Source organism: Ochotona princeps, chromosome 11 (genome assembly GCF_030435755.1).
Source record: "Ochotona princeps isolate mOchPri1 chromosome 11, mOchPri1.hap1, whole genome shotgun sequence".
NCBI lineage: Eukaryota > Metazoa > Chordata > Mammalia > Lagomorpha > Ochotonidae > Ochotona > Ochotona princeps.
In genome coordinates, this window is record NC_080842.1 from 23,966,269 (window position 1) to 23,990,283 (window position 24,015).

The window sequence follows — 24,015 nt, forward strand, 5'->3', positions numbered from 1 at the left end:
AGTACGGAGATGCTCTGCATAAGGGGGGCGAAGAGCGGGGGAAGCAGAGTGGGACAAATATATAAACCTATAATTAGGTTTAGGTTCAAAAAAGATTACATAGGAAGGAGGATGAAAAATAGACTGGAAAATGAAAGGCTGCTAGTAAAAAACCACTTGGAAGACCTGCGCAGTATAAATGAGGAGGAACAGAATGGCAGCTAACCTGGCTGCAGGCAACAGAGGGCAAGAGGATCACAGAAGGCCAGGCTCTGTGACTGAATGGGATAAAGGACAGGATGTCACAGTAGGAAAAAAAGGGAGGCAGCAAGACATCAAACATGGCTCTTGGGTTTTATCCAGGAAAATGGAGGAAGATGGTAAAACCAAATACTGAATTCGGAGAATACTGGAGACAGAGTAAGTTGATAGAAGCTTTGCACCTTTGGATAACTTAGCAGATATATCTTCCAAAGATGCCTGCAATACCATTTACAGGGTCATCTGACAATCTTTTTTTCTCGACTCTGGTTGGGTTAATGATTAAGCAGAAGTGATGATGTGACTTTCAAGGCTAGATTGCTAAGAGTCCTGAAGTCCATTGTCTGGGAGCTTTGAGCCACCTACTCCATGATTTCCACCCTTTGAGGTAGGCCTAAACAATCATTGTTAAGGCAAAGATCTATCTTGTAGGAATCTGATCTCTCAGGCCACATCCAATATCAACTTAGCTCAAGGTGAGTCTGTCATTTTGAAAGTAGATCATCCTAGCCCAGTCAAGCCACTCCAGCTGATACTCTGGTCAAACAGGATCAATCTCCAAGACTGTAGAAATATGGCCTAAGTAAGTTAAGATAGATGCTGTGTTTTTGGATGTCTTGTACAGAAGAAGTTATCAGAAAAGGCAAAAGTGAGTCTAAAGGTCTTGAACTGTCTAAGTTCAAGGCCTGGAGACTTTACTTCAGAAACGTTCAAGTTTGGATGATAGTCAACATCAGGAGACTCAGGTGAGACAACTCAGAAAGAAACAAAATGATCGCAGGACATCATCTAGACATTCTCTACAATGAATGGCAGGAGAAGAGGAGCTAACCAGGGAGATGTGGTTTCTCGTAAAGGCAAGCATGGTACCCATGTATACACTGCTCTGCCTCTAGAGCCTATAATGTGCCTGGCAATACTGCAGAACTCATTCAGTATTTGCTGAAGAGGTCATTAAACTGCCAAATGTTACTGAGAGTGCAGGAACAATGTACATATTTAACCTTAAAGCATAGCAAGACCTTCAACAATACCGTATAAAGAGTGGATATGATTTTGCAAGCACAGCTTAAAAGTAGGGGCTGGTATAAGGGAGGGGTTTACCATGTCCAGCAAGGTATCCTAGCGGCCAAAGTCCTCACTTTGCATATGCCAGGATTCCATTTGGGTGCCAGTTCATGTCTCAGCTGCTCCATTTCCCATCCTGTGGCCTGGGAAAACAGCTGAGGCTGGCCCAAAGCTTTGTGACCCTGGACCTGTGCAGGAGACCTGGAAGAAGCTCCTGGCTCCTGGCTCTGGGCTTCGGATAGGCAATTTCACCATTGTAGTCATTTGGGGATTGAATCAGTGGACAGAAGATCTTTCTCTCTGTATTCACTTCTCTATGTAAATTGGCCTTTCCAATAAAAATACTCTTAAAAAAACAAAAACAAAAGCCCATGCCTTCCGTTACAGTGATAAGGAAGGCAGGACAGATAGATGCAGAGTCAATGAAGTTTGGAAACTTTGTAGGAGGCTGGGGGCATTCCCTTCTTATGGATTCTGCCTTCTCTATGTGAAGGCATCTGCACAGGTTGATGTAGATAAAGGGGTGAGTGTCAGAAGCCTGAGAAAAGCTGGGGAAAGGTGCGATCTACTGTGGAAAGCAGAAGAGCAAGCTCACTTCAACACTGGGGAAGACTGCTAAACAGTGTTCAGGGTACAGGTGACCACTTAATAAACACAAATGTTCCTTTTTAGAAATGGCAATGACATATTTAGGCAGTTTAGATCACATTCTCTGAAGGTAAATCCCGACAGATGTGGCTTAGATTCAGAACTAATGAAGAGGAGAGAAGAGGGTCTGCGCTTTGTTTCCTGGTTCTGCTCAGCCTAAGCCATGACTCTGCACATCTCAGCAGGAGAGCTCCAACTCCCAGGGTGATCATTACCTCTCTCACATTCCACTCAGTCAATATGTGCAAATGCATAAAATAGCATCAGGTAGGCTGAAAAAAATTAAGTTTAAAAAACAGACACGATACTATAAAACAGTATGATGTGACAGGTGTAGCTGTTGTAGTACTTACCACAAAGGATCAGAGACAGATATCAAGTCAACTGATGATCCTGTTCAAGACTGCCAGATGTTTTTCCATATGTGTGATAAGGAGATATTTGTATTTTCCTTTAATATTAGTTTCTGAACCTGTTCTATGCAGGGCTATTAAAAAAGCCCTGATTAAAGAATTCACTAAATTCTGTATTGATCTCAACAGGAAAAACAACAGTATTTCAGAGTCCCTTTGGTAGAGTGAAGAAAGGTAAATGTATTTGTCCCCAAATTTAGTCTATCACGAGCTAAGGGGCTTTGTAAGTCTACCTAAAGAAATGAATGCTTAGTAGAATTCATTTTTCAGAAAAAAATTCACTTTTTACACATATTTTCTTAAAGTTTTTATGCACAGCATTTAAATTACCCTAAAAATCAGGGACAAAAGTTGCCTTTTATGAAACACATTTAGATGTTAATTTTAATTTGGGGTTAAAATATGCCAATAAAGAGCTATAAGAAAAAATCAAAATACATTTATCAACCACCATATTTCCTTTCCCTCAAGAAAGCTTAAAAGCCTTTATAAAAAGGAAAACAAAATAGAAGCAAATTCCAAAGAAAAGGAAGAAAGAGAGTAGGTCCAGCTGCAAGGCTGAAAAGAATATTCTTGTTTTCTGCTTGAATGTCGCCTGCTCACGTGAATGCATTCTGTTTGTTAAGAGGCAAGACCACACTGTCTGATCACAAAGCTTGTTGATGACAAATGTAACCACAGCCTGTGGCTTGGACAGTTCTGCTCATCTTTTCTTCAGAAAATGAATGCCATGATCAGAGCTAAATGACTGACATGCAAACCATGCAGCCCATACTTACGGTGTGCAAAAATCCTTGTAAATCCAGTGATGCATATGAATGCCTTCCTTTGTGACTTAAAAACTCATCCATTCAAGAAATATTCACATCAAGAAAAATATAGGCCAGTGGGTGTGTGAGAACACACCGACTCGGCCTGAGCCTGATCCATGTGCTGGTTACTCTGCAGAGTTGTAAGTACCAAGCTGCTGCATTGTCAAAAACTGGGTAGGCACACAACATTTAATCCAGCTTTAGAAAGCAGGCCATTGGCCACACCTACAATGTCAGGATACACTTCAATAGCAGAAGAATGGACTTATGACTGTTTACGAAGGACTATACTATTGTAATAATAAAGGGCAATGCAGTGAAGGAGAGGGGACTTGGGGAGGGGGCGAAATCTCAGAGACTATGGAGCTGTATTATAAGATAATTTTTAAAAGAATTACATATATAATTATATATAGAAAACTACATATATAACTATATATACAATTATATTAAAAATACGACACTGAGTGGCAGTGGCCCTTCTGACTGGTGCCAAGATGAATGTATAAGCGATGTCATACTCTGAAGCAGTTGATTCTAAATATCCACTGGTTTTGTTTTCTCCTACATAGTCCAGATTCTATTGCGATTAGAGCAAAAGAGAATCAGGTAATTTGCTGAAAACAACATTTAGATTAGACCACAGCAGACTTACTAACATCATGGAAAAGCCTTTTGCTACAAATCCTCTTGCCATGAAAGAGCTCGACTTCAAGCAAGTGAACTGGCTTACATAAAACAAAAATACTAGAGAATAATTGTTGAGTGCTATTTCTAATGAGGGAACAGAGAATGCAGTAACGCAAGGTATACACTAAGGACTCCAGAAATGGTTTTACAAATTTTATCACTACTGACACTACTGCATTTTTCAGCTGTCACATTCCAAGGCATATCCTAAGAGCAGCAGCATCAGGAGGCAGTCTGAGGAACTCAATGGATACATGGAATGGGTTTATCAATCTCAACACGATGGACATCTGGTGTGTTAAAGGGAGGAAGGTGCCCACCCTGTATATCATGGGCCATTTAGTAGCATTCCTGGCCTCTAGCTCTAGCAGCACCCCTTCCCTCAGAGATGACAACCAAAATGTACCTCTAGAGACTGTCAAACTTTTCCTGAAAAGCCAAAGTGCCCCTGACTTGGTCCCTCTAGGAGGTCCTGATGCAGAGGTACAATCCCTGTGACCAGCAGGGCAAGGCTACACACGCCCCCTTTCCTCCAACTCCTCCCCACCTCCTCTCTGTTTGCCCAATCTTCTCAAGATCTCCTAGGCTAGACTTGTGTGCTAGACAATGCTTGGTCTCCACTCCTTAACCTGGATGTATACAAACAGGATAATCGGCCTGTGGATCTTCCTGTACCTTCTGATATGTGTTCAATCAAATTCTCTTAATAGGAGGGTTATGTATTTACGTAGGGATCAGCCAAGATTCAAAATGAGAAATGCTACTTGACTTTTACCATGAAGCTAGCAGCAATTCTCAGTAGCAACCAATCATCACAGACTTCAAGATTATTTGAAAATCACCTCAGAAACTGCCCAGGAACTCAAAAAATATTTACTTTGCTTCTCAACTTGAGGTTGGTATGTTCTTTCATAAAAAGAACAAACGGGATTCTCTTATCAGATGAAACACCTGAAAGTTCACAGTTCAAAGTATCACTCCACATAAGTAGAAAGCATATTTGAAAAATAAACAGAACTCATAGCACCAATTGGCGGCTGAAGCACTCACTTTATAATGGGGAAGACACTGAAGCAACTAAAAAGCAAACTGGACACATCCTGACTTGGCTACGTATGCTCTGTAAAGTCTTCAGTGTTTCAAGGGCTGGTACTTCTAGAACTTTATTTTGTTTAAGGCCTTCCTTTGTTCTTACAGCACATGTTCAAAGTAACAGCAGAACAATTAAATCCGCGTGTTAAGCTGCAAGCAGAGTCTTGTCCTCAAATTAAACAGTGAATTGGGCAGATTTGAAATAAACACTTGAGAACATAGATCTGACCCATAAAATGTTTTTAGGTTTTGAACGTGAGTGTCAAAACGTCTACCTGTACAGATGTGTGTTATCCAAGACAAGGAATAAGAAGCCTGGGGTTTAAGTTTCAGATGTATGTGAGTGATAAACCAGTTGTATTTAAACTGGATAACATCTCTGGATCTGAACTTCATTTGTATAAAATGCAGGTGTTAGAAAACATGATGCCTAAAGTTTTCTTGGGATAGAGGGTGGGAGTAGAACCGGCTGTAAAAGTCATGAGACAATAATAAGTGTAATGGAAGTGCTGAACGCCTCATGCGGAGAATGCTCAGGAGGAGAAGGTGATGTTGGGGAAGAAGCGGCAGGCTCTGGAGGTTACAGCATGTAAGAGAAACAGCCCAAGGTCTTGCAGTTCAGGCTGCTGTAACAAAATAACAGCAAACCGGGCAGCCTACAAACAGCAGAAAGTCATCTCTCACAGTGCTGGGAGGCTGTGAGCTCCGACTGAATGTTTTCTCACTGCATCCTCAAGTAGAAGGGGCAAGTGAGGTCTCACAGGCCTTGTGTGGAATACACTGATCACGCTGATCAAGGCAGGGCCCCGACGACCTAGTCATCACCTTGTGACTAGGGTCCAACATGTGAATTTGGGAAGACACACGTATTCAAACTATAGCAGGTTTTATTTAAGTTTAGGTCATTCACAAATTAGGGACTGTTCATTATCACTTTACACAATGTTAGATAAATAGATCACATCAAAGCATTGGAAAGGATCCTGAGGAGTTCACAAGATCCCAGGTTAGGACCCTTCCTTCAGGCAGGAAGCTTCATGTCTAGACTGGACACAGAAGGTATTATCATGGTAAATTAGCACTGCTTGACTCACAGCGCTGCTTAATAAAACACTTTTAAGAAATAATTCTTGTGCCCAGTGCTGTGGCACAGCATGTTAAGCTATAGCCTGCGAGGTCAGCCACCCATGAGTGTCCATTTTAGTCCTGGCTATTCTGCTTTCTACATTAGCTACCTGCTCATGTGGCTGGAGTAGGCAACAGAAGATGGTCCTTGTGCCAGGGCTCCTGGTGCCCACACGGGAGACATGGTTGGAGTTCCAAGCTCCTGGCTTCAGTGTGGCCCAGCCCTGGCCTGCTTGTTATGGCCAATTAAGGTGTGAGCCAGTAGGTAAAAGTTATCTCTGTCTCTCCTTCTCTCTTTATCTCCCTCTAGCTCTACTTTTCAAATAAATGAATATTTGAAATATATAAACCAATCTTTTTTTAAGGAATTATTACTCTTGGAAAGTCATTTTTCTTATGAGAAAGGAACAGCATGGTGACTATGCTTACGTGTACATTCAAGGTACCTTCAAAAGTTCATAGAAACTGAAATTAAAACACCTTTAGTATTTCCATTTAACTCTCATACGACTCCTTGCATATACATATTAGATATTCTGTAGTTTCTCAGTTTGGCTTAATATACTCAATTCCCAGACTGGTTACAATCTAAAAAAATAGTAACATACTTACATGTGGGTAAAGATACAATTTTACCAAATGAATAAAAAGACAAATCCTCTATACTGTAATCACTCCCAAGTACATGTATTATTTATATGCAGCGGTTTTTAGTACATTTAATTTCTCTACTGTATACAGCAGCATGAATGTTACCTTCAAATCACTTTAACTGCTGTTGACATTTTAGGATTCACAAGAGTACTGAAAACAGCTTTAAAGGGAGCTGATGTACTTGGGCACACTCACGTTCAACTACAAGGGAAATTCTGCATATGCTGCATCACTGCTAGGAGTCTACACATGGTCAGCTCATGTTCACAGACCATTTCTCAACTACTCTGGCTCTTCCATGTAGTCACGAATAAGCTAGAGAATGGAGGACTACATTGTGAATGAGACTATCTCATTGTCTCTGCATCCTCTACAATAATTTTAAAGTGTCCTTGAGGAGTAACAACAACATTTGCATGGAATTTGTAACAAATGCACAGCCTTGGGTACACTGTAGACCAACAGAATCAAATTTTCTGGTGGTGTGTGGTTGGAGAAGCATGGCTCTGCAGATGCAGTCTGAAGCTCACAGGATGGATTCAAGGCTCCTTAGGAATGGCCCTTGGCTTCCCATCAAGCCTCATCTCTCCACCTGGATGCCAAGCACTAGCACAGTGTCTCATCTGACAGTCCTTATGCATGAGGCCATTCTATAATTCTCTTCTTTGTTTATGTATAGCTGCTCACATCTGACAACCAGATAGGAGTGAGAGTCATATAAGCTTCATGACTAATTCCGTGTTAATTTTAAGAGAAAGTCTTTCTGGAGCTTTCCAGGTAGATCTGGCTATGCGACTAATTTTTTTAAAGAGTTAATTATTTATTCGAAAAGTAGAGTTACACAGAGGGAAGGTTAAGTAACTAGATATAGAGATATCAAGAAACAGAGAGAGAGAAAGAAAGAGACAGAGATATCGAGATCTTGATCTTCTATCTGCTGGGTCATTGCCCAAATTGTTTCAATGGCCAGGGTTGAACCAGGCCAAATGCTATAGCCAGGAGCTCCATCTGAGGTTCTCAAATGGATGCAGAGACTCAAATACTTCAACAATCCTCCATTGCCTTCACAGGTGCATTAGTAAATAGGTGGACCACAGGTGAGCACCCACCCAGCACTTGAAATGGTGCCCATATGGGGTTCTGGCATCACAGGTGGCAACTATACCTGCTATGTCACAATGCCAGTCCCTTGAACATGCAACAGTTACTACACTTATCAAATGGCACTGTCATTTCATATGTGCTCACCTATCTCTCCATTAGGTTACTACTTCCTACAGGTCAGAGATAGCTGCACTCATTGCACTGGTGTATCTAATACACAATGACACTATAAAAAATGTTTTCTGAACAGCTGAAGACCCACTTTTGATGATGGCGATAACCTCTAGATTACTTTTTCTACTGATTTCAGGGGTCTTAAGAGAACTCAAGAGGATTGCAGAGCTAGTGACCAGACAGGAAAGATACAACAGATGACAAAACATAAAGGATAAGTAGGAGTTACCTAAGCAAAGTAATACTGAGAGTGGGGTTATATTCTAGGGAAAGGAAACAAAATGTACAGGTAAATGGTATAGAAGTAATCAAGGTACATTCATGAAATTGAAAAGGTAGCATGGCTGGGTACAGAGAAAGGAAGTGTTATGTCAGGAAATAGAGTTGAAGATAGGCATCGGAGCCTGAGCAAAGAGGACCCTACAGGTCACACCTAGAGGTGATTATTATGAATTCCCCTACTAGGCTGCAGCTCCCACTGGTAAGCATGAAAGCCAAGGCTGGGGGTAGGCCAGGCTAGACAAGGCTGTAGCACCCACAGTGTGCACCCAAAAGTTGGGGCAGGGTGTGGGATGGGCTGAGCTAGGTCTCAGCAACTGCCAATTCACATGAGAGCTAGGGTTTGCGGTCAAAGCAGGCTGGGCTAGGCCACAGCACCTGCTAGCACATGCAAACCAGAGCTGGGTGGCAGGCCTGTGGAGGTTATTTGGGACAGCCCCAAATAAGCTGCAGTACCCAGTAGTGTACATGAGAGCCAGACCTGTGGCAGACTGGGTTAGGCTAGGCTGCAGCACCCATTCGATCACTACTTCATGTGAGAGACGGAACTGGGTGCAGGACTGACCATGCAGCTGCACCCACCAATATATGCATTGGCTGATACAGGAGACACACTGAATCTGACCCTGAACTAGCTAGTACACGTAAGAGTCAAATCTGAGGACTTCCCAGGTAAGATTTCTTGAGGGAATCTTCAACTAGACCCTGGACTCAAACCCCAGTCCCACAAGTCTGACATCGGAATATCTGTATCATGGCTGGGCCTCCTCAGTTGCTGATGCCTGTACAATAGAGAATATACCCAGATACAGACAAAAGGCATGACAGCCAGCTCATATAAGCCAACAGAGGACGTAGAGCACCTCATCAAAAGATGGAAACCAGATTAAATAACTCTTCTGGTTATGCTTTACAGCAAGCGTCTAGCTCTGTGGATACACTGAAGTAGACCTGGTCAACCAACAAACCTTAGAAAGATTGTCTTGATCCTGCTGCAGTAAAGCCAACAAGATCTCAGAACTATCAAAACCACTCAAATAACATCCTCAGGACAGTACTGCTTACAGCAGGATCTCCAACGCATTATCAAAGACCGTCTCCCATCCCCAGGTGCTGATGTAGTTTGATAGCAAGGAGAGGCTTCCCTCTGCTCTCCTCCAATGGACACAGAACAAAGAAAAAAGAGCATTTATCTTACCCACCTATTTACACCTCAACCTTCCCTACTCTAATCGGAGACCTACATGGCTATGCAGCCCTCTCAACTATGTAATCAATATTAAAAATAAAATAAAAATTATTTTAAAGTTTTTTATTTTAAGAACTAGAACAGAAAGAAAATGAAGGGTTTTAGACACAAAGGAGACAGGATTGTGGCTTTTTTAAAATCACTGTGGTTTTAGCATAAACAATGTACTAAGTAGCAGAAACTGTGTACACAAAAAGGCCAATGAAGAAGCTACTGTTGGAGATTCTGGTAGTGGTAGAAAACAATGGTTTACAGCAAGAGAACAGAGATGAAATATTGTTATACTGTATTACCTATATGAAGAAAACAGACTGGGTAAGTACACAAGGAAAAGGAATTGACAAGGATAGCAGGTGGGTGGTGTATTGGACTGAGTGTCTGTATTTCCCCCAAATTCATATTGAAACTCTACTCGCCAATATGATGGTTTTGAAAGTGGGTTCTTCAAGAGGTTTAGGGAAGGGTTTGAAGGTAGAGACTGCATGATGGGCTTAGAGTCCTTATAAGAATATGACAAGAGCAGAACTCCCTTCTCTCTCCCATCCCTGCCCGCAGGCGAGGACACGGCAAGAAGGAGGCTGTCTACAAATCAGCACAAAGGCTTTTATCAGAAACCACATCTTCTATGACCAGAGTCCTGGAGCTCCCAGCCTCCAAACTTTGTTGCTTAAGTCATTCAGTCCATAGTTTTATTTTACAGTAACCCAAACTGAGAAATCTAACAACTCCTGCTGACATGGATGTGGGGACAAAGCTACCCTACTCCCACTCCTGCTGGAAGTGTAAGCTAGTAAGCCACTCTAGGAGGCAGTATGGAGAGTGCTAAAAGAACCAAAAATTGATCTGCTGTATGACCCAGCTATCCCCCTTCTGGGAATATATTCAAAGTATATGAAATCTGCATATGAGAAAGTGACCTGTAATTCAATATTGACAGCAGCACAATGTACAATAGTGAAGACGTGGAAACAACCCAGATGCCTGTCAAAAGAGGAATGGATAAAGAAACTGTGGTATGTCTAGTCTATAGAATACTACTCAGCCATTATAAACAATGAAATTTACCATTTGCAACAAAACAGTCCCAACTGGAGACCATTATGTTCAATGAAAATAAACCAACCCCGAAAGGATGATATTATATGCTCTCTGACATAAGGAAACCTTCATGCAAAATACAACATCAACAGATATATAGATAAACACATATATACATATATTCTCATGGATGAATTGTATAATGAAGACTAGCATATTGGGAAGTAGAGACATGTTGCACTAAGCATCTCCACTCCCAATGAAACTGTTAAATACATCATATTTGGACTTTCTACCATTGGCTATAACTAACATGTCATGATACATGTGATTGATGGACTTGTGATTTTTGCTAAAGGACTATACTATTGTAATAAACATGGGGGAAGAAGGGTGGAGTAACATGGGGAAACTCCTTGTGCTTATGCAACAGTCAACAATGTCAAATGCTGCTAAAGGGTCAGAGTGAAAACTGGAAAAAAATCACTGAAATTAGCTGAACATACTAAACTTTCCAGATCACATGAAGCAAGCAGTCGCTGTAACCAGGAGTAAAGTTCAGGTCTTCATCAATGTTTGGCCAAGTTTGAATGACAGGTCAGTGGCGAGAAAAATTTATGAGTACACCTAAAGTTTCCAGTAGTTGTAAGTTTTCCATAAGAATCTTTTCCTTTATCTGTTTCTAACCTAATTTTCTTGCTCATACAACAAAGATCTGGGTTAGCTGGTTTCAAGAATTTTTTTTAATTCTATAGCCTTTATTTTCCCTAGAATTATATCTGAAGTCAAACTAATTGAAGCACTGAAGACTTCAAATGACCTGATAGCTTATTTCTTTAAAAGACCAAAATTCCAAAAGAAAACTCATAAAAAAATCAAACTGAAATTTCTATGTTGTTAAAGAGAGCAGTTTTTTTAAAAGATTTTTTTTTTATTGGAAAGTCAGATATACAGAGAGGAAAGATAGAATGATCTTCTGTCCACTGATTCACTCCCCAAGCAGCTGCAGTGGTCACAGCTGTGCCAATCAAAGCCAGGAGCTTGGAGCCTCTTCTAGGTCTCCCACACAGGTTCAGGGTTCCAAGTTCTTGGGCTATCCTCAACTGTTTTCCCAGGCCACAAGCAGGGAGCTGGATGGGAAGCGGGGCTGCTGGGATTAGAACCAGCACCCATATGGGATGCCGGCACGCCCAAGGCAAGGAATTTAGCCGCTAGGCCACCACGCTGGGCCCAAAGAGAGTAGTTTTGCTCTACTTAACATAAGCTAATCGGATTTAAGCTGTGCAGCGTTACATGCAAAGATGTATATAGTTTGTTGAAGCCTCAAAAGCATTATTTTGAACCATTCTGAGTATTCAAAATAGAGATTTACAAGGCCTGTCACCTGGAAAAAAGGCAAGGCATAGTTAACTGGTGCCACAGTTCTGCAAATTTATGTGGAAACTTAATGTAATGGCATTAAAAGGCCTGTAGGGGGTGAGCAGCCCACGAGGGCCAAGTCCCCAGGGATGGTGGCAGAGGGCACTGGCCAGGCTCTCCTGCCACAGACTTCTTTCCCCCACAGAGGATACAAAGGAAAGACGCCATGCTGGGGGCAGGCAGCAGCCCTGGCCAGAGTCTCGACCCTGGACCTTCAGACTCCACAACTGTGAGAAGCAAGTTTCTATTCTTCATCAATCACCCAGTCTGAGGTTTTTGTTTTGTTTTTGGTCACAGAAGCATAAATAGACAGAGACAGGTGGCTAATTCTTGAAGATTTTACGGGATACACACTAATCAGGTAATTTCTCCCAACCTGTTATTCAAAGTATTTTATTTTTAAATCCTCCAGTTTCATGACTGCCTAACACAACTTAAGAACACTTGCCAGAAACATCCTCACATGCAGCAATAAAACTACTCCATCTATTTGTTCTTTTTTAAGCTTCCTTAGTTTCTCATTTATAAAAACAATACAGATAGAAAGAGAACAAACACTGAAAACAAAATTATTTGTAATAATAACTTTTCCCAGATTCTTCACCTAGTGGTGTTTTCACTAGATCACACTTTTTCACCAATAAGCAAAGATCCCCCAAAACAACTCAACAAATTACTTTGGATCGGCTCAGCTCCAGTTGTTGCGGCCATCTGGGCAGTGCACCAACAGAAGGGAGATCTTTCTGTCTTTCTGTCTGCTCTTCAAGTAAAAATGAATGAATCTTTTTAAAATAAACTATAACATCTTAACTATTTAAAATGAAAACCACCTACAGCTGAACTTCTACTGTGATCCAGCAGCTGCTATCATGAGTTACAGGAAGTCACTGCCAAAGGTTAACATACAGCTCTGCTCTAACAACCAGGAGCCTCAACTTCACAAAGGCATTTGTCTTGGAGATAGCAGAAATGGAAGACTTTTAACTAGTATCTAGCTTGGTAATTCCCAAATACCTTTCTTCGCAGTTGCTCTCTCCCCAGCATGAATCCCAGCTTAGAAATGACAAACGAGCACTTTTCTGTCCTCTCCTCCCAAAAGCAGTATGCGCAAGAGCAGCATCCCCCGACGCTGTCAATGTCATCACTAACTTTTCCATAACCATCTGGAGTATTAGCTTTCGGGCAGAAAATCTTAAGTCCTGGAGCATCAAGAAGCAAGCAGCCTACTCTAACTTAGATCAAAGTCTCCGAACTTCTACTCTGACACTTTTTTCTACAACCCAAATTTGATCTCACCTAAAGCAATGAATGGGATGTAGAAACAATAGTAGAATTTAGTATCTCCAATTAACGGACTTAATTTTTCTAGATGGCTTTTCCCTCATCCTACATCTTCCCCGAATCCTCTGTCCATTCCATATCTATGTCTCACAGGCCAGTAGGTATTACATTTCTTTTCCTTAATAATCTTTTATCATCTCTTTCCTTTTTCACTTGCATTATCTATACTGTAGATCAAAACATTTTATTCTTAGTGTACTACCTCTCTACCTGAAATACTCTCCAGTTTTTAAACATTTTGATAACTAGTATATTTTTCCATTTTTCTCTCCCAATTAATTGGTTCTTCAACTCTTTAAATGCTACAATTCCCAGTAGCACTGTACTGATATGTTTACATTATTATCAAATTGTGAACACAAACAGGCTTGTATCATAGCCATAGTCATAATCATAACCTGAATAAAATGAGAAAAAATAAACAACTTCCTTTGTCAGAAGTTAATTTTTCTCTTTATTCTTTTTTGTCTTAAAAGTCAATTTTATAATCTTTTAACTATCTAGTAACTTAAGGCACATTTTTAAAGATTAAACACCTTTTTGATTAAATTATTCAATAAAAATATAATGTAAACATAATATCAAAATGTTCTTCCCACATAATATTGATTAAACTGCAATTTTAATTATTAAAATCTTCTTCCTCTCTTTCTCTCCTCCTCTCAGTATGTCTGACTTTGTAGTGAAAATAAAATAAATCTTTAAAAAAAAAAATCTTTGGTCACGCATCTAAGTTTTTGTTATTTGAGACTACAAAAACCCCAACAATTTATTCGGTGAAATAATACCAAATTGATTATCTCCACAAATTTTCTTTTTTTTTTTCTGGAATGCTCCACTTTATTTTTAATTTTTTTAAATCTAACTTCTTTTTATTGTTATTATTATTATTATCATTTTATGCTACAGTTCCATAGGCCCTGGGATTTCCCTTATTCCCTCCCCAATTCCCTCCCTGCTCACTGAGTTCCCCTATATCATTACTGTAGTATACTTCTTCATATACAGTCATATGTCCATCATTGTGGGCATGGACAATGGCAGAGTCCGGCATCCTATTGTCAAGATACAGCAAAAGTTTCATTGGGAGTCCATCTTTAGTCTGGAAGTAGAGATGCATACTGCATTGTATCTTCACATCTGGATATGATAATCTTTATTACACAGTTACTGTATACATACCCTTAAATGAAAAGCCACAATATCCACAAATTCTTGAGTATACATCCTCTATCTACTGAATGGCCAAAGTTCAAAGGACAGCTAACACCATGCAACAAATACAATCTCCTTCATTCTTCCCCTCTACAGGCTTGCCTGATGTATGTGTAGCTCTAGATACCAACCCCTAAATGAAGACTTTCAAGACTTGAGCTATTCTCTAGACTACTGTATGGTGTATCTTTGATTCTCACTGACACACAGGTTAAATAAATCAGAAACTCTCAACCCAACCTGAAGGCACCCTGGCATGGACATCACTGTTCCTCAACCCTAAAGCTGTGTGACTATTTAAAGCCAGTTTTCAGTAAGCAAGAAGCATCCTATAATTTAAGAAGGGCAAAGATCCTCTGGCTAAAGGCCTAACCCAACAAACTAGGACTATGGAATTAGACTTTAGACTAAAACTTGAAAGGGAAACTTATTTGTTCAAACAGCTTCTGTAAAGTAAGACTTATTATTCAACTTTAAGAATTTGCATGCTGAAGAACTATACTATAGTAATGATATAGGGAAACCCAGTGAATGGGGAGGGAATTGGAGAGAGGATAAAGCAAATCACATATGGAACTGTATCATAAAATGATAATAATAAAAAGAAATAAAATTAATATATAGAAAATAATCTGAATGCTACAAATCATATCAAGAATTCTTTACATGCCATAAGATTAATTCTTGCTAGTTCATTTGCTCACAAATATATACACACACACATATATATATATTATACACACTCACGTGTGTGTATAAAACAAGGGCACACATTCTCATGTTAAGCACTAAGTACGTAAGAGCTAATCCTGGCTACTTAACTTTATGAAATGAAGACAGTCTCAAATCTGCTGATACATCATATGTGGACATAGAGGCTAGTGAGGACTAGTACTGCTAAAGGCTGCCTCAGAGAAGGAAGGGAACTAGGCTCCTATGCTTTTTGATCCAAGGCAAAATAGCTCCAAGATCTCAAGTGTGTTTCGTTTAGTTGGCTTTTCCTCACAACTTGAAGAGGAGCCAGGCAGAAATCAGGAGAGAGTTGCAAGGTCAGCTCTGATAGAACATGAAGCTATCAAAGTAAGAAGTAGCCCTGAGGGTGTGTCTTGTAAAATAACCGTCAAGGGTTAAAATGGGTTCAGACATTGAAGTTGCTGAAGTCTTCCCCCACCCACTGTCTGAATAGACTAGTCATTGCACCCTAGCACCTGAACCAGCATTCCTTGCCGCCTCCCTTTGCCTCCTGCACTAAAAAACTTGATTCTTCTCCAAGGCACATATCACCACCTGAATACTGTGTACTTTATTTGCTTATTGTCTGTCCTCCAGTCTAGGTTAGGGACTTGGTGAATGCAGACATCTTGTTTTAGCTTTCTGTTGTTACTATCATTCCCTAGGAGGTTACCAGGGCAGACTGTTGAAGGACAGTATCTCCACAATCTTCCTTACTGGGCTGACATTGACAGTTAATCTAATTCAATAAAATTTAAAGAAGACCATTTGTTTGGACCAAACTCCTAACGACTGCTCAACATACCGAATGAATACAAAGTCAATCATGCTGAAGTTCTGGATCACCACTCTGAACCTAAACTGTTTATCTGACCTTCTCAGAAGTCTGGAAGGGGAGAGATAACAGCCAAACCCCAAACAGATCAGTCAGTGTTAGCCAGCACAACAAAGAGGTCCCTCATGTTTCACCCTTGACCAAAAAAAAAACAGCTTTAAAACAACCAACACACTTTTTGGTTTCTATCTCTACTTTCTTCAGCTTCCCCCATCAATGTACAACACGTCTCCTCTGCACAGCCTATCACAACACATTCTATGTTATGACAGGAGCGGCAGCCCCATTTTGGAATTTATTTTTTTATAATTTTGTTTTCTGAAACTCTTTATAGTCTATGTCATCACTCCTTTTTAACATACTCCTACCTTCCATGAGTGACTTAGAAAGAGATTTTGAAGTCCCTAATTCCAGCTTCCCTTTGCCTCTAGGTGCTAGAAGCTTGCTTTCAATTTTGTGACCCAACTCCTCCTCTATTCTTTCATCCCTTGACTTTCTGGCAGGGAGTTCGGGGGCCTGGAAATTTTTGTGCAAATCTAGAAATACGTTACATCAGCACTGCTGCCTCTCACTGAAAATCGAGCCCTGCCTTGTATTCTAGATTTGAACACATCTCAAATTCCATATACACAAGGCAGGAAAGGATAGCACCAGGCAACCTGTAAAGGAGTTGAGAGACACCCTTACACTGTAATGACTCCTCAGGATCACTCCAGAATAAGCATTTTATTCTGGGGCAGGCACTGAGACACAGCAAGCTGAACTGCCCCTGGGATGCCTGCACCCCATTTTGACTGTTGGTTTGAGTTCTGGTTTCCCTGTTTCTCTTTCGGTTCCAGATCCTTGCTAATGCACCAGAGAAGGTAGATGATGATGATGGCAAAAATATTTGGATCCCTCTCTCTTTCTTGGAACACATGGATTGAGTTTCAAGTTCCTGGGCCAGGCCGGCACATATTATGGACATTTAGAAAGCAAACCAGTGAATGGAATCCCCCCCGTCTTTCTCTCTTTCCCACTTTCCCCCCTTCTCCTTACCCCCCAATAAATATTTTAAAAATTAAAAATCTTACTACTTCATCAGGAGAGGCATTTTAAAATATTTTAAAGTTTTTTTTTCAAGAAATGGTTTTGAAAAAACCCTAACAATAGAAATAGGAAAAACATTATTAATCCAAACTTTTGACAAAAGGAACAGATCAAGCAAATTATGAAATGTGAACTCACTAGAATTATTTAAATGACTATAAAGATTATGTTTCAAGACAGAAAACTGGTGAATAATAAGATTAAATTTCAATGAGAAAAAATCATGAGTTTTTTTTAAAAAACAGCATAAAACACTATATGCTCAATGATTTTTATTTTTTCTAAAACATCATAACTCAGATATATGAAATTTCTAAAAGGAATGTTAGGATGAAATCAAATTAACTTTCTTTTATTGTCTTATTTGATAACAGATTCAAAATACTGAAATTTAACTTAGAAAAAAATGTTCATTTTGCCTAAGTCTGATAGGGTACAGCAGAACAGAGATAAACTTAGGACTTTAAAAATGAGTAACTAAAGAAAACAAACTGGCTCTTACCCTTGTGCCTCTTCAGTTGAGGAAAGCTGCTAATTGTAGTTGCTTGGATTATTTCCACTACAATTTGATACCTGATATTTTTTAAAAAGGGGGGGAGGAGAGAAAGAGAAAAGACTGATAAGAAAAAAACAGTTTTCAGGGATACTTGCAGACCTGTCTGCATGCTAAACAAATACAAGAGAGTTGTCAATTCTGCTCATGTCGCATTACAACAATCCAACATTGATTGAGCACCCAAGGGATGCTGGGCATGGAACCATGTGCTGGTGGTCATTCCTGAGTGCACACTGTAAGCATCATGAGCCTTATCCTCCCCCAAGCCCTATACCTCACAGCCCTTTTGTCAGAAGCACTATCATTTGCCCTCTCACTGAAACTAGAAACTGAGCTATGCACAAATGCTTCTTTTCCTCAAGGCTTGCCTCTCCTTGGTACTCCTTGGGAGGCAGAATCCACTGACCCTACCTCCTAAATCTACACTGTCCCATAGGGTGACCATGAATTTCATGGTCTCATTAACTTAATTAAAAATTTAGTTCTTCAGTCACACTAGCTCAATAGCCACAAGAGCTCAATACTCATGGGTGGCTTGTGGTCCATATTGGATACTGAAAACAAAAGGAAATTCCATCATTGCATGAACTTTGGGTAGCATTGCCCTAAATTCTTCTCAAATTATCCTCTCGCCCCAGCCTCATTGTCACTGTCTCAGTTAACGTTCCCATTACTTCTCATTTAGAAGTCCACCCTCAATTGATAGAATCTGTGGAACTCTAGCATCAGTACTTTATAAAGCTACGCTGGAAATTCTAACACTTACTGGGAATTGAGAACATTAGAACAGAAAACCAGACACATTTACATGTGCCTGGGAAGGTCTCTGAGTCGGGAACACAATTTCTTTCTTTTTTTAAAAAAAAAATTTTTTTTAGCTGTTAGGTAACCACTTTGGAATTACAACTGTTTTGGATGTGGAAATATGTCAGTACAAGTGCTTAAAGGCTATGCAATGATTACCAATTCTTGTCCTAACCTAATTGATCTGTCCTACGATTTTTTTTAAATTTATATATTTTTATTGCAAAGTCATATACAGAGGAGGAGAGACAGAGAGGAAGATCTTCTATCCGATGGTTCACACATCCCAAGTGACCACAGTGGCCATTGTGCCAATCCGAAACCAGGAGCCAGGAACCTCCTCCAGGTATCCCACGCGGGTGCAGGATTCCAAGGCTTTGGGCTGTCTTCGACTGCCTTCCCAGGCCACAAGCAGGGAGCTGGATAGGACATGGGGCTGCCAGGATTAGAACCAGTGCTATATGGGATCCCGGAGAGGACTTTAGCTGCTAGGCCACTGGGCCGCGTCCTGTCTTTAGTTTTCCTTTAGCCCTTAATTACTGATTGGTTTAGATTCTGCTCATAATAAAGTTATTCAACATTAATTCTTACTTTGAACACAAAATCTGCAGCATTGTAAGGTGAAATACTATATCTGTTTTTTAGGACACAAAATCATTCTTTTGTTTTTCAACTAAATCTAGAGGAGAAACACAAACTCATCACATTAGAGCTATTCATGGATTTCTCAGGATTTCATAATTTTGGTTTTTTTTTCATTCATGCAATATAAATACTGATGCCAGATTCTCACTATCTCAATGAACAGACTGTTAAAAACACTGTCAGCAAGTCACCTGGAAGCTGTGGCAAATGCAGCCCATTGCACACCTAACATCCATTCTCCCTTTCTTCTTCACTAACTGGATTGCAGTTTCATCAAGCAAAGCAATGCACCCAGTTAACAAGGCTAATCACCTTCTTTCTAGCGCTGGCCCCTTGATAGAGTCCCAGCCTAGGAGATAAAAGCAGAATCTGCTAGGAGGTGAATTCCAGGAGTTTTCTCAAGGAGCAAACTCCATAGAAAAGCATTTTCAAACTTTTGTCATTGAGTTTCCCTCATTTTTCTATATGAGACAAAAAACTGTTGGATAAAGGTACAGCAATCACCTTGAAACCAGGAAGATAAGCCACAGTGCTAAGGATGGCACAGAAATAAGGCAGGAGGAGTTTAGATCTCCAGTGATGTCAACAAGCCCTCATAAAAGCCCCACACTCTATTTCAGGACAGGTTGCAGGATGAAAATAGCTTCCTAACTGCAGAACTCCCTCTAAGTCGTTATCTCATGACTAAAGGCCAACCGATAGAGGGAGCTCCTTGAGGACACGACAGTTTTCCAAACTATGGCCTCCTTAGAACACTGATGATCAACACCATTGCAACCACCTTCATTCCTGTCAATAGTGGCAAAACACAAAGACAGCTAACTAAGTTAATTTTTCTGCTAGCTACAAGATGGCTGGGAAACCACTTTTAAAAAGCAGATATAACATCTCAGAGGAAAACTGCAGAAAACGCTAGCAAAAGCATTGAGAAAATACGACGCTGTTTGTATACAGAGTTTCTCAATGAATGTGTTTGTTGACCTGTATGACTAGAAATCTGATGAATTTTATGTAAAGTGACAAAAATAAATATGTACAGTAATTGTTCATCAAAAAAAAAGCAGATATAAACCTGTATCCTTTCAGGATTTAAGCCCTTAATTTAACCTTGAACGTGGTGGAAACCATGTCTACTAATGGAAACACTGACTCTCAGCCCAATTGCAAGAATGGACCTCCAAACAGCCCCACACATTGCCACCTGGACATCCTGCAGACAGACCTTCTGGCCTAGATAGCAAAAAAAAAAAAAAAAAGGAAAAAAATCAACAAGCAAAACACCCAACTGTCATACATGTATACATGTGTTTGTTGTAGCACCTTCTACAAAGAAAAATATGGACATAATCTATTTGGTAAATTATGTTTTCACTAAATAAGCGATTGGTACTTTTTCCTGTGTTCTGGACCCACAGGAATGAGCCCACCATTGTGTTTCCTGTTTTCAGGGTGCTCCAGGACAGATCAAAGTAAAAGTACTCAGCCAATTATACAGGGAAAGTATACTGGGAGGTATCACTATACTCTCAGAACTATAAATATATATATATATACATATATATATGAAAAACATAAAACTTGTTCCTTTTGTATACATTTTAAACAGTAAAAAAAATTATAAAGGTTGCGTGAGTGGATTTTATGGCACAATAAATTAAAATGAGAAATGGCATGTACTTTGTGATTGTAAATATGTAAACACGCATATATAAACCAAAGCAACAAGGCAAAATAAAGATGAAGCTAGCACAGGTGTGCTAAAATGATGCAATTATGGCCATTCTCCTAACTTTTTTTTATAAAGATTATTTATTTGCAAGGCAGCAAATTAGAGAGAGAAAGAGAAAGAGAGAGAGAGATTTTCTATCTGCTAGTTCACGCCTCAAAATGATTGCAACGACTAGAGCTAGGACAGGCAGAATCCAAAAGCCAAGAGCCTCCTCCAGATCTCCCATGTGGTGCTAGGGGCAAGCCTTTGGTCCATCTTCCGCTGTTTTCCCCAGTTCATTAGCAGGGAGCTGGATTGGAAGTTGGGCAACCAGAACTCAAACTAGTTATATTTGATGCTGGTGCTGCAGGTACCAGCTATCCCACACTGCTGGCCCCATCAACCTTTCCTAAACTACTTACCTATTTACCTACAAACGATTCAAACTAACCTTTCCTGCTCAAAAAGCTTTCCTTGTCTATTTCTGTGCTAGGTACCATTATTCCTTTCAAAAGCTTGCCATCTTAGATACTCCACCAGTAAAAATTTGTCTCCAGGCCTAGGATCTAGCCCTTGAAAATCGTTCTTCAGGTCCCTGCAACAGCTAAACAATCTGTCTCCCTGACTCCAATCCTCCCTCCCGTCCAAACCACCCTGAGCACTTCTGCCAGAACATCTTCCTGCAAGACCACTTTCATCTCATCCCTCCCTTGCTAACATCTCCACTAACGCGCCCAGAGGAGTAACTCCCTGCTCTGGCCTGCCATTCCCCGCACAATTTGCACTGACTCTCTTATTCAATGCAGCTTTTCTTCTTGATCTAAATGTGCGAGGGAAGCATTATTAGATTCTTAGAATTGTATCTATATCTACAAGAAATCTGTTCTCTTTATATTAACAAAAGTGTTCTATCAATTCTATAGTGCCATTTCAAAATTATTGCTCTGTGGGCTCTTACTCGTATTTTGTTTCCTTCTGACTCTGCTTGTCCACCAAACTTGACCTTACCTGTACTACTTCTTCCCTCAGGCTCTCCCCAGTGCCTGTAATACACTTCAACACATGTCTTCTCTGAAATCCTAAATTACTTCTGCTTTATAATAGTACCAATTTATTTACTAATCACACTTTCACAAACAAAGAAAATAATGTATCTTGTTATTTTAAGGTGTAACACTCATTCCAAAAATAATGACACATTTTTTAGCCTACGATAAAATGGTACCTTTATCTGCATTAAAAATTCACCTTTTTTTTTCTTCCGACAGGATCAGGAGCCTCTCGAATATAGGAACCCTGCCCTGTATTCTCCTATTGTATCTCGCCTGGCACTCCACATATGGCAAGCACTCAATGCATATTAAAATAGCAACATTAATAAGAGTTAATACCTCTAATACCTATTGTGGAGAAATAATTACCCTGAACAACTTATTCTCTTACTATCCTGAATGATTCATGCTTTGGAAAAAATAAGTCATGAATAACATGAAGAAAAAACATACCATCTGAGTAAGGCTCATTTTTAAAATGAAACCATAAAATTATAAGGTAATACCAGCTAGCATTCATGGATTCCTTTCAGTAGCTACCAGATCCTTGTCAACATAGTTTGATGTACATGATCTCACTTAATTCCTCCTATTAAGTTGCTATAATTTCTCCATGTTACAGAAAAGAAAATTGGAGTTCAAGTGGATAAATAAATCTGCACAAGGTCCCATTGTTTTTAAGTACTAGAGCCAGAATTACACTAGGGTTGCCTAACTCTAAAGCTCAGGTCCGTAATCTCTTTCCTCCTATTCTAAAATTCAATACAAGTCAATGTTTCTTATCAAGACTGTTCAAAATATATAAACATGGCCTATGCCAGATCTTCTCAATCTTCTACATCCCTCCTGAATACTGTTTCTGCCTATCCAGACCACACACAATACCCTGAACGATTCTACTGTCTCTCCCATTTCTTCCCCTTCCTAAATAAAACTGCTACCACTTATCTGCTGTAATCTCATCAGTTCACAGGCTTCTGTATGGATTTTTCAGATTCCTCTTTTGTGAGGCAATATTTGCTGTTATCCACGTCTTTCGTTCTGTACTCCACTTCTGGCCTTTACTATCTTGCATCCTATTTCGTTTGTTAAATTCACATGGGTCTTTTTTTCCCAGATTACAAACACCATTATGGATTCCAAGTAATCATAACCAATTCATCTTTAGATACATCAGAATTTCTTTACATCATGCTTTACACATAGTAGGCATCCAAAAATAATCACTGAATTTGCTGAAGTCACAATCACTTGACACTACAAAGACAAGGAATAAGTAGCTTTTGCATTCTCACTTTCTCAACAAAACCACACAACTCCATATCCAAATACTGGAAACCCTTGAGGGCCCAGACACCCCAGGATTCCTGGCAGTCACCAACTTTCTTCCTCCAGAGAAGCATTCGGCCTTATTGCTGTGGGGTTTAAGAATCATGAGGACTGATAATTGCAAACATTACCTTGATTCTTGACTTTTTAAATATATAATAATAATGTAATTCATATGAAGGACAAGCTACAGAACAAGAATTATGTTGTCTTCTAACTCTGGCAAGATCCTAATCACAGGTTTTCCTTGCCCTGGGGACAAGGACAAAGCCACAGACACAACTTGCTCCAGACCCTCTGCATCTCCGTCCTGGCTCTCAGTTTATGAACTCTTCCAGCCAACATGAAATTTATGTGGAATGCTACACAGGACTTCAAAGTAATCACCTCAGAAATGTATGCATTTCTTGCCCTTCTACTGTCTATAGTTCAGAGTAGCTGAGGATTCTACCAGAATTTATTTCCAAGATATTTACATACCAAACCAAAAAAATTTCATGTAGGCACATCTTACACAGATTTTTAAAAAATCATTAATAAATCAAAAACCTAATTACTTCAGCCATCCCCTGCTGCTCTCCAGGACGTACATTAGCAGGAAGCTGGATCAAGAGTCCGCACTGGGAACTGAACACAGGCACTCTGCTATCAGACATGGGCATCTTAACATCTAGCAGAACACCACACCTCAAGTTGCACTCTGA

General features: G+C 39.9%; 1 protein-coding gene across 2 annotated transcripts in view; it reads right to left on the reverse strand.

Moving 5' to 3' along the window:
- SNX25 (sorting nexin 25) overlaps nt 1–24,015 on the reverse strand; it is a 122,046-nt gene that overhangs the window by 32,573 nt on the left and 65,458 nt on the right. For both annotated transcript variants that reach the window (XM_058669916.1, XM_058669917.1), the window contains one exon: nt 17,720–17,790. In XM_058669916.1, coding sequence (XP_058525899.1) covers nt 17,720–17,790 — 71 coding nt within the window. The remainder of the gene's footprint in view (nt 1–17,719; nt 17,791–24,015) is intronic.